The sequence below is a fragment of the Cherax quadricarinatus genome, chromosome 48 (assembly GCF_038502225.1).
Source record: "Cherax quadricarinatus isolate ZL_2023a chromosome 48, ASM3850222v1, whole genome shotgun sequence".
Classification (NCBI taxonomy): Eukaryota; Metazoa; Arthropoda; class Malacostraca; order Decapoda; family Parastacidae; genus Cherax; species Cherax quadricarinatus.
Window position 1 is genome coordinate 17,330,008 of NC_091339.1, and position 12,546 is coordinate 17,342,553.

At 38.5% G+C, this 12,546-nt stretch overlaps 1 protein-coding gene across 1 annotated transcript in view; it reads right to left on the reverse strand.

The window, feature by feature from the left end:
• Positions 1-7,808: 7,808 nt before the first annotated feature.
• The window catches only part of LOC128696023 (regulating synaptic membrane exocytosis protein 2), a 56,883-nt gene continuing 52,145 nt past the window's right edge, over positions 7,809-12,546 (reverse strand). Inside the window, exons 13-14 of the mRNA XM_070094923.1 lie at positions 9,669-9,782; positions 7,809-9,009 (exon numbers count right to left, since the gene is read on the reverse strand). Coding sequence (XP_069951024.1) covers positions 8,693-9,009; positions 9,669-9,782 — 431 coding nt within the window. The 3' untranslated portion in view covers positions 7,809-8,692. The remainder of the gene's footprint in view (positions 9,010-9,668; positions 9,783-12,546) is intronic.

A 12,546-nucleotide genomic window follows, 5' to 3' on the forward strand; every position in this document is an offset into this window, starting at 1 on the left:
CGTCTAACCCTTAGTGGGTCATACAGCGCCTGGGTAATGGGAGGAAATCAGCTCTGATGGATGGAAATTGAAAAGCAGTACCCAGTTCTTGAGTCAGGATTGCGTCACTGGTATCAGAGCACCCCCTATCTTTCCCCTATCTTTCCTCCAAGAAGGATAGGGGACTAGGATCCTAGGTATTTAGATTTCACCTGTATGTTTGTAATAAGCAGCGTTGATCCCAGCTAGCTACCAAGAGGCTATATGCCGTTACCTAGCAAGCTAGGTATCTAACGGTATCAGTTACCCAGTTTTTTACCAAGGATCACATGGCAACCCATGTCTTATTAGGTACCACAAAATAACCTAGGATTTACTAGGTACTGGATATGAACCTAGTATTAGCTACTTAAGAGCTACGTAGTAACCCTAAGATTTTACCAGGAGTCACATAACAGGGTGATACCTGTCAGTGATACCATAGCACAGTATGGTATGGTACTCCTGCTTGGTAATACTATAACATACCACAGAACTGTAACAAGCAGTGCTAAGTAAAGTCGTACAAGCCTCATAGATACCTAAGTTATTTGTAGCAATTTAAACTTAAGGTTTCAGCGTTTGTATGTATGTATTTGTGCGTATTTATCTGTGTGTGTGTGTGAGTTTGTCCATGTATTTATATTCATGCCATTTTTCACTATAGATTAAAGACACGTATATCAAAGTTGTTTTGAGAACATTGAGAGAAAAAAGTTGGAAGGAAAGGTGCAGTTTTACGCACACACGCACACACACGCACACACACGCACACACACACACACACACACACACACACACACACACACACACACACACACACACACACACACACACACACACACACACACACACACACACACACACACACACACACACACACACACACACACACACACACGTCTTTTCAAATCAAACCAGTAACTAAGTGTTAAGAATAACAGGCATGCGTTTTGTGCGTTGAGAAAGAGCCCAAGAGAGAGCTTTTAATAGGATAAACAGCGAATGAGGCGTTAACTACCTCCTCAGACTCCTTCAGGCTTCCCCGAATATTCAAAACAATCCCCCCCCCCTGCGTAAGGGCTAATCTGTGTGAGTAACGATACCTCTTTGACCTTTCAAATCACACTGGTCATTAATATCACATTTTCCAAAGTTAAATGCGCTGGTGAATCTAACCATTGCTAAGGTTGTGGTAATGTACCTCTGTCCTAACTACCCCATAAAACGTTATGATTGATTTTTGTTAGTATTTTGTATGTTGTAATCATGTCGCCCTCGGGTTCTTCTCTCCTCTATCAGGTTTAATTCCTTTAGCTTCTCCTCATAGCACATACTCTAACTCTGGGACTAGTTTCGTTGAAAATCTTTGCTACTAATTCTAATACTGAGGAACATTTTAAGAAATATAAAACGTAGACTTATTCAAAGAGACATGAGCAAAAAAATATATGTATATATATATATAATGATGTATGAAGGAAGAGTTAATACTAGTAGAATGATATTCTAACAGGAAAACTGTGACGTAGGTGAAGGATCATTAACAGTTATGACACATTTTACAGGGAGTGAATTTAAGGATGTTACAGTTAATAACAGGACTGAGGGCAAGTATGTTAATAGGACAATAAGTGCGGACAAAAACCTTTAATCTAAAGACAGGGTTTCGCCCATACCAAGGTTTATTAATTAAGTCATTATAGGGCACATGCGACCCGGCAATATTAATAAAAGGAGGTGAGGTGAAGGACAACGCAGTCAAGTAAAGACTGACTACTTAATAAAGTCTCACTCATCTTCTACGTCAGGTTCTGGTAGGTTTGCCAGGACGGGTCCAGAAACTGTCGCATGTGCCATGTGTTAATTGATAAGGCCCCTGTGTGGGTGAAAGTTTGTCTTTAAAAGAAAAGTTTTAGTTTACAAATAGCGTCTCATTACCATAGCTAAGAGCACTTGAAATAACAAAATAACACAATTGTGTATCAGTGGCGAGCCTTACGTGGCGGAGGGGAAAGAAACAAGACAATGTTAGCATGGCAGTATACGAGGCTGTAGAATTAGTACTGGCTCGTGTTAAACACGTTATTCCGTAGCCCAACCATTCTCACATATTATTAAAACTTAGCCACCGGATTTGCCGCGACGGAGCTGCGTGTCATCTTGCTAGGCTCATCTATAGTTCTTCAGTTACCTTACGTTTGTACATCTCAGTCATATCTTCCCTCACCACTCTGCGCCTTTAACAGATGCACCTTCCATGATTTCATTCTATCGCTGTAGGAAAGTTTCCTTACGTGGCCCTGGTGAGAGGAGGGTGTGTCTGAAGGGGGTGTCAGAAGGGGTCGTTAGGAGGTGTTAGAAGGGGCATTCGAAGGAGTCATCAAAAGGAGAGGTTAGAGATAGAAAAGAAAGGTTGTCGCGTGCTCTTAGAAAAATGGAGGAGGTTGATCGGTGGGAAGATAAGCAGTTATGAATGGCAAAAACGAAAGCACTGAGATACACAGGTGAACAGTAGAAAAGAAAACAAGATTCATGGTGAAAGATTCTTCAAAATGTGACAAAAGGATGGTAAAGAAAAGGGAATGACAAAGAATATGATAACTAGGTAAAGAAACAGTGGAAAACACTGCAAGGTAGGGGTGTAACATTTATGTAAAATAAAAAGAGGGCATGGCAAGAAACCACGAGAATCTGCAATAAGAAATGGAGAAGGAGGAGGAGGTAGACTAAAAGAAGAAAGAAGAGGAGAAGGAAAAGGATAAAGGAAGATGAGAAGTCTTACAGAGGAACAAAACTCTGTCTTAAGGTATAACCTTAGTACATAAAAATAAAAAATACATCTCATCAACACTTTTTGTTATTAAGTATTACAGAGGAGCTTGTGTATGAGGGAAGGGAAAGATGGAGAGGGTGAAGGGAAGAATGTAAAGGGGAAGGGGAGGTAGTTACGAGGCGCTCTCTAACCACCTCATTAACCAAGCACCTCTTCTTCCACCTGCCCATTACACCTGTGACACCAAGGAAGTTCAGGCGTTACTCCTCGCCTTAAGGACATCAAACACCTGGCTAGAACTATCCACTCAACACATTATAAGGAATAGTTTTAAATTCTGGAAATGATAATTAATAACAGGTAAAATAAGAGCATTTTTTATCACTGACAATCATCATATTTTGTTGTTTTTTATTCAAAGTAATTTCCACTTTCACTCGACTTTTTTTTTCTTTGACGCTCGTTTTAGACGATATATTTCGACGATCTATCTCTTAGACACTCTCCTTTCACAAACAATATAGTTAGAAACAATATTGTTAGAAACAATATAGTTAGAAACATCATCCACCGACAAAAGCTTTAACTTAAATGTTATCCTATAACAATCATCATTTTTTGACAATCACTGCATTCTCGCTTCCCCTCCTCCCCCCCCCCCTCCAAAAAAAAAAAAAATCAAAATATTTTCTGACAAGCATCTATACAGCTGAAGGAAATAAAAATTAGGGTAACTGTAATATTTTCACTAGGAAGAAAAATACTGCTTATACATATTTCAAACCAAGAGACCGTTTTACCCTATCAGCGGGTCGTTTCGAACATTCAGAACACAGTAACCTCCTGGACCTGACCTGACAGCTGTCAACACAGCTGTCAGACACACCCACACCTCTCCTACGGCCCTCACCCTCACCTATACATTCCAATGTTTCCTTTACACTCTACAGATTGAAAAATCTTGATCTCCAAGCGAAACGTTGGCAGAAAAAAGTGTTCCAACTGCTCACGTGTCTTTGTTCAATACTGAATGGGAATTCCCGATTCTGAGTTGGATAACCGGAGTGAACGGCATTTTAACCTTCTGCAGAATTAACACCTTAGAATTTTTGGGGTTTTGTCAGCATTTTAACATATTTAGCTAAGAATACGATGGGATATACACTTAGAACAGAGCAAGGCTTTACAGAGATAATGTTTCGCTCAAGGAGAGCTTCATTAAGACAAAGTTAGCTGAAGGATAGCTCTTTTAAATCAATGTTTCGCCCGAAAATACCTATATTAAGACAGATTTGCTCAATCAGACCTTCATTGAGATAACTTATCACTCAAGTTGAGTTATATCAAAGCAACGTTTTGTCCAAGGATTAGCTCTTGCTTTGCTCAAAGTCTCTTTGAATCAGCCGTCCTCCAACAAGTAAATCCCATTTATGCATTTTATATATATATATATATATATATATATATATATATATATATATATATATATATATATATATATATATATATGTATATATATGCATATATGCATATATATATATGTATGTATATATATATATATATATATATATATATATATATATATATATATATATATATATATATATATATATATATATATATATATACATATATATATATATATATATATATGTTACCCAGGTGACATAATCAATGATGTACAGAGGCTTATATTAGGAGACATCAGTGATTTTACTGTAATTTTTCACAGATTTAATTCTGGTGCACATTTACTCGGTCACATCATGCTGAATACTTCTCAGTGACATCTTTTGCAGACACAAGCACAGACATCTCTATGTGATACCACTGTGACACCCTTCTATACTGATATCATTCTATGCCACTAGGCTATGACAGTTTTTTTAAGATGTATTCCTGGACATAAATATATGATTTCCTGTCTAATGGACAACATTCTTGTAGAAAATACTGTATATTTTCCAAAAATACAGTGCATTTTGTATGTAAATTGATGGCATATATTATAGGTAATAAAAATTAATTTGTAAATAAATAAAGAACCAGCGATGGGTGAGCGTCGCTGGGGAAGAGACGCCATTGTTTTGAATGTGGTAAAGGCACGTTAGCGAAATGTGCATGAATTTTTGTCGCTCTAGGGGTTATATTGGGCTTAAAACCTCTCAAATAGGAGCCGATATTGTTGGAATTGCAGTCCTGCATAACGTGAGCATTAAGCAGATGGACAGGACAGCTTCGGAACCCCAGCTAAGTTATGTCTATTTTGTGTTGAAATTCTGGCCAGTATTTTCGTCATAAATTTAGGCAGGGGTTTTTAATATGACACACCGTAATCTCCAGACTAATTGGTGAGTCTTATTATTATAAAGTCTCCTTCAATGTATATGTATTCACATTTTAAATTTAATATACAGTCCACATATTTATATTAATGTTTTTTCCAGAATCCCTGGTGATGTATATTTCATTTGAAATTAATATAGGTCCAAAGTGACTTGTGGAGAGATAGATTATAGTGGGTATCGTAGGGGGACATTTTTTGCGACCTAGATGTCCTAAAATTCCTACTTGTGTCTGTAACCTTGTTAAAGAATAATTATCTTTGTTACCATTTACTGGTATGTACCTTATGAGTTACATCCAGGTAAATTTAATTTTCCACAATTCCATTATTTTTATTAAAAATATTGTTTTCATTATTATTATTATACTAACATGAGACCTATAAATAATTCTCCAGTGAAGAATCTTATCAGCGTGCTGCTAAAATTTCAGTGACTGAATCTTTAACTTTTAATTTGGATATGTGGATGACATTCTGTATAGGCTACTTCATACATTTAAATCTCTAGGATTCCTGTTGGTACAGTTTTTTTTCTTTCCAATCTCTCTTCTGATATCGTTCCTACGTTTCCCAGATCTCAGTTATTTTTCTTAGAGGCTTTCTTTCCGTTGCACATCATTTGTATCGTAACCATAACCAGGACAGATAATTTACAGTGTTATCATTACCAGGGCTCATCATTTACAGTGTTATCATTACCAGGGCTCATCATTTACAGTGTCATCATTACCAGGACTTATCATTTACAGTGTTATTATTACCAGGACTCATGGTTTACAGTGTTATCATTACCAGGGCTCATCGTTTACGGTGTTATCATTACCAGGACTTATCATTTACAGTATTATCATTACCAGGTCTCATCGTTTACAGGGCGTATCATTTTGTGTTATCATTGCCATGGCAGATCATTTACAGTGATATCATTACCAGGGCGCAAAAATTACAGTGATATTACCAGGGCAGATAATTTACAGTGATATCATTACCAGGGCACATCATTTACAGTGATATAATTACCAGGGCACATCATTTACAGTGATATCATTACCAGGGCACATCATTTACAGTGACATCATTACCAGGGCACATCATTTACAGTGATATCATTACCAGGGCACATCACTTTTTTAATTTTTCCTCTCAGGGCACATCATTCTCAGTAAGATCATTCTTAGTTACGCCATTCATAAACTGAATCATTATGTGACATCTTTACGAGCTAACTAAACAATGTGAAAAGCTTGTGTCCTTACATCTCATTATACACAAAGAATCGTGATTGTCGTACACAAGTGTTTGGCAACCAGAAAACACACAAATATTGGTTATCAACAAACATCTAAGCTATGACTTTAGGAGATTTAGGAAAAAAAAGATCTTAAAAATTTCTTCTAAATCTACAAGGCAGAAAGAATAGTTTCAGCGTCTGGTCTGTAGAGTGAAAATAAAATATTTTCTAATATACGTAAGGAGTTTTTTGTAAGAAATTCTGCGAAGAAATATTTATCTAAACAGATATCTACTTCTAACGGCAAGAGTCAAAACAAACTTGCTTTCCGTCCCCACTTGAAAAAATGGCAAAACAGCAATGTATCTGCAATGAGCATATTTGCTCAATCCATATGGCAAGTTGCAATAGACATGCATTTGGGCAATTTTTTTCTTGTTGGGAGCCCGGTTCTTCAAAAAAATATCACTATATACCATAGCTAAGCAATATCCTGAAAATGCATTGAATCGACACTGTAGAAAAGAAGGCAATGTTAGTAGGTCACTATGTGAGAAAACACGTTACTTTCCTCTCTCTCTAAACACAGAGAATGAAAACAGACACCATCCTAGTGATCTCTACACATACACACACACAGCACACGTGTTGAAAGGTAAACAATGAGAGACGTTACCGAAGTCTCCTTGCTCGAGGTCCAAGTTCTTGTAGACTGGGGCTCAGCGCGTCTCTCGATACGCTGTGTACAATCAAAGGTTTCGTATCTCTAGGGTTTTTTATCCAGGAGGAAATCAGGTCCTGATTGATGGGCTTCCCAAAGTGTGTTTGTAAGTCACAGGCATCGCCTCACGTTTCTTCGGGAGGCAAGCAGGTCCTGTGATTGACGGGCTACACCGAATGTGTGTTTGCGAGACAGTTGTATGATAGGATCCGTGTTTCTTGGTGTGTAGTGAGGGCGAATCCGTAGCTTCTGCGACTCACCAAGATCTGGCGACTCACCAAAGCAATGACGACTTTCCAAAGATTCTGCGACTCCCCAAAGCCCTGGTGATTTTCCAAAGCCATGGAAACATACCAAAGCTTTCGCGACTCACCAAAGTCCTGGTGACTGACCAAACCCTTAATGGTTTACCAAGACAACCTGAGTCAGAAAGTAAGTAATCGGTACAACTACTTTGCTCACACAAGACCTTGCAATAATATTATATATATATATATATATATATATATATATATATATATATATATATATATATATATATATATATATATATATATATATATATATATATATATATATATATATATATATATATATATATATATATATATATATATATATATATATATATATTATATATATTATATATATATATATATATATATATATATATATTATATATATATATATATATATATATATATATTAGCCGGGTTATACTTAATTCTTGTTTGATTCATTTCTTTATCATCCGAGAACATAAAGGCTTGAGTTCTATTCTTGTTGACACTGAGCACACTTCGAGGTCTCGGATATTATTTATGAGATTCTCACTGAAGTTCACTTCATCTGCAGTGAACAGCACCTCAAAAAATTACATACTCTGAAAGGTGTATATCACTCAGTGTATATAAAAGTTTACCTTCATACTGCACTGTTTTATATATTTTTTTCTGATAGGTGGCGAACATGTGAAATACAGCGTTTGTAATGAATCGTGTTATCAAGAGACTTAAAAACCCTAACAGATAAACGAATATCCTGTAATCTGGATATGTATCGCCCTGTTACAGCTGCTGCAAATATCAGAGAGCAGATGTGGCAGTCTTTGTGATAATTATGTCATCTTCGTATGTGTTTAGTGCTGGTGGTTTATCATGCTGATTCGGCATATTTTTTTTCCAAGTAGGCCTGGTATGTGCACCTGTTTCATTAGTATACATAAATGGAAGAAGCCTCGGTTGGAGCCTCCAAGCTGCTCCAGTTAAGGTAATCAATTGTTTTATCTTATAAATTGTAGCGTAATAGATGTATTTAAACCTCTTGTGACCTTCAAGAAGTGTCATCTTAGGTGATTAAGAATACCAAGATAACCGAGATGGCCTCCCTCCCTTCCTTCCCCACACTTGCCCCTAGCATTCTCGCCCAGGGCACGCTTGTCCCTAGCACTGTCGCCCAAGGCACCCTTGCCCCTAGCACTCTTTGCCCAGGGATTAGCCGAACTAGACGCGGCTGAGACCTCCGTAGGCCTGACCTAAGTGAGCAATGGAATGAGAGATGACGCAGTGGGGGCAGAAGTGATCGTACGTTCCTTACAACCTAGCGTACACTTTCCCCGGAGTCTGAGTCGACCCTGACGACGCTACTAACAGGAAGGAGCCTGTACCAGCCAGCTAGGACCGGCTCGCCGTGTTCCAGCTTACTGAGGCTGATCTCCGCTACTCCTATGCCGATATTGTGCTCGAAGCCTCTCTGGCGCTCCCACACCATCGCCAAGAGGGTGCGCCCGAGCGCATCGTGGGCGGCGTAGCGCAGCGTCTGGTGGTACTCGGGCGCTCGCGAGTGTCGCGTCACCCGCGTCTTGCGCTTCTGAAGGCGGCGATCACCGTCTTTCAAGTAGGTCTTCACGTATGTGTCTGAGGGAGAGAAAATGAAGGTGAGTAATATATACAATCACCTAAAACTGTACATTATTTTAGTTACCCATTAAAGCTATCTCACGTATTGCCATATATGTATAACTATACGCACATACATATATACATACATTAAGACAAACTTCTATCCATCTCCGTATAAAAGTATATGAGCATATGTTAAACTGGTATATATCAATCTTCATCTCCACAAGAATATGACCATTTTCTTTGGTGCATTATTTACGTTTTCTGTGGTTCGTTTTAAGGGTAAACAAATGAAAAATGAGAAAGATTACTGCTGCATTTGTGTATCAGTTTAGTACTGCCGCTGGCAATGAAGAACAGACACAGGTCCAGAACAAGCTTTGAATGCGATGTTTCGCTCTGTGTTGAGCTTTTCCAAGTTGATTTGATTAAGCTCTACACGTGAATAAAACGCAAAATGCCATAACCCTCGTTTTGGGTTATGGCATTTTGCATTCATTGTATTACCCAAGATAATCTGACCTTTGACCTTCTTAGCTCATGAAATGACCTGGTCTTTGATCTGACTCCAGACCCGAACTTTAATCTGACTCCTGTCCTGATCTTTGACTTTCCGGCATCTTAGGGGTGACTTTTGAGTTACGTGGTTCCTGAGGTGACCTTTGCCCTACCTGGCTCCTGACCCGACGCGGCTGTGGGGAGTCCCCGGGCGCAACTGACCTCGACCTCCAGTTGACCCTTGGTCAGTGTAAGCGCCAGCTGGATCTCCCCTAGCGTGAAGTCATCTGTGGAGGATGTGGAGTTAATGGAGGGAATGGAGGAAGGGGATGGAGTGAAAGAAGGAAGGATATGTTGGAGGGACGGAGGGAGGGAGGCAAGGATATATCGGAGGGAAGCAAGGAGGTTATGGCAATAAGTAAATGGTGGAGCAAGAGAAGAAAGGAGGGAATTTTATGGATTAAAGAAGGAAGGAGAAGAGATACAATAAACGGTGCTGATTCTTAGAAACGGCACCAAAGAGTACAGCCAGAACAGGGATAAACAAAAAGTATATATTGCTCAAACATGCTGGGTATACCCAGATAAGTTATGTAGCCTGTAGGAAGCACCATAGAGTGCCCAGCATTGTAATAGACACGAAGAGGAGTAACAGGTCATACCCAATAAGTCAGAAAATACCCAGAGAGGAAGCAGGACGTGCCCAGTAAAGAAAACATAAAATATCCTAAAGGCAGCAGAAAGTAGCCAGAGAATCAGGGGATTGAATGAGAGGCAGTAGAGAGGGTTCCAAGAGTGTCTGAAAGTGCCCAGAAAGAGGAAACGAAAATAAAGTGTCCAGATAGCCAATGAGAGGTAAATATGTGCCAAGGGTGTCAAAAAAGTGCCCAGATAGTCACTGGAAGGTAAATATGTAACAAGGGTGTAAAAACAGTGCCCAGATAGTCACTGGGAGGCAAATATTTACCAAGAGTGTCAAAAAAGGGTTCCCATTGAGGCAACGGAAGGTCCCCAGAGAATTAGGGAAACATCCCACCAGAGTGTTAGGCAGACGGGCACAGATGCAACCTAATGCGATATTTTATTGTGGCAATGTTTCTATCTCCAGGAGCTTTGTCATGCGTTACTGCAATAAAAGCTCACATTAGTTGCATCTGTGTTCCTTTACCTAACATTTTGTGGGTAATTCTCCCATTCCACGGGGATCACCTGCGATGTAGGCGTGTAGAGTATAGTAAGCTTATAGAACATAGCGATAAGTGTCAGTAGCACACAATATGCTGTAATGTACTGGGAAAAAAAACATTTCGACCTCCAGGGGTTGAATCAATTAATAAAGTACCTGGTGGACGAAACGTCGGCTCAATAAAATGCCAAAAACCACATACTGAGGTGAAAATGTTGCTAACACCGCTATTCAGGCCGATGTTTACAACACAGAAAAGACAAAACCCCGCAATATGTTGACTGAGAGAAAAAAACAGCTGAGGTGAGGAGAATTTCAACTGGAAGAAGAAACTCCAGGAACCTGAAAGATAGTGGACGTGAAATGAATTGTATTAATATTGGCAGAAAGATGAAATAAAACTGTTTTTAAAGGGTTTGCTACTAATTTAAGACCATTTAATTATGGCTTAATTAGCAGGCAAACATATCTAAGATTTTTTTGTCCTTTCGAAGTGAGTGGATATTTTAAATAGAATAATATATTTCGAGAAAATAAAGTTTATGGAGACTCGTAGCTCAGTCCGGCTAACAACCGAAGGACGTGGGTTCAACCCTGTGCGAGTAGAGATGAATAAGGAAGGCATCTTACACCCACTGAGCCTATTCACCCATTAGTAAATAGGTACCTGAGTGTTAACTGTTAAACAGGTTAAGTACAAATTCAGATAACGAAAAACAGAGGTCAGGAGTAAAACGTAATGAGTGAAAGGAATGTATTTACATAAGTTGACTTCATTAGGAGTGAATGCATCGGCAGATGAGTTCGTGGAAATGAGGTGAATCATAGAATGAATGAGACAAAGAAAGTAGCTTCAGTGCTGAGGAATCTCAGAAAAGAAAGTGGCTGCAGTGCTGAGGAATCTCAGAAAAGAAAGTGGCTGCAGTGCTGAGGAATCTCAGAAAAGAAAGTGGCTGCAGTGCTGAGGAATCTCAGAAAAAAAACACCTGAAGTGCTGAGGAAACAAGGAAGTTCTTCAATGACTTCAATAAAGGAGAACATATGAGAGAATACAGTAGTTGTGCTGTGAGTTTTACAGCGTCCTTCGGCATGTCTTAAAATATTCTAGCCAGAAGCAGGCTGCAGGAGATAGAAATGTTAAAAGTCTGAGACCGTTAATGTGTGGCGTGAATGTTATACAGAAAATGTGGAAAAAAATAGAAAACGGTATAGTGGCGAGAAAGACAAATATAGTAAGAATAGGATTTAAAATGAATATTTGAGGAAGAGATGTAAGGAGAATGTGAAGAATGTTTTGAGAGGTAAAACAGTTACGAATGTGTGTTTGCTAAAATAAAACGAGAGATGGCAAGTTTTTTTAATATATCTGAAGTATTGTTGGGGCGTGAGTGTATTGCTATCTCTATAGTGCTTCATGTTTTAGCGCTTACTTTTGATTATAATAATAATATAGTGTTTCAGACACCGATTAGTTGAGCTTGACTTCTGGAAGTAGAAAGTACATTGTCTGTACTCTCAAAGGTGTGGATGTTGAGCGTCACTGAGTTATTACATGGCAATGTTTGTTCTTTACTGGAAAGATAACTAGAATGTCAATCATGGTGAGTGTTAGTATTTATGTTCTATTGTGATTCTGGTATTGAAACATTGAATATTATCTTGAACTTTTAAATATTCTGTAATGAATTAAGTTTCAATGAGGAACTAGAATCTAGAGGAAAGAATCCATAATGTTAAGAGTTTGGAAGAAGAGGAACAGTCAAGGCACTTAAAAATTCATTGAAACAATTTCACAACACACGTCATGCCAGTTTGATTCCTTCTTCCATTAACTGATTCAGAAAACAAGAAATCAGACACAAATA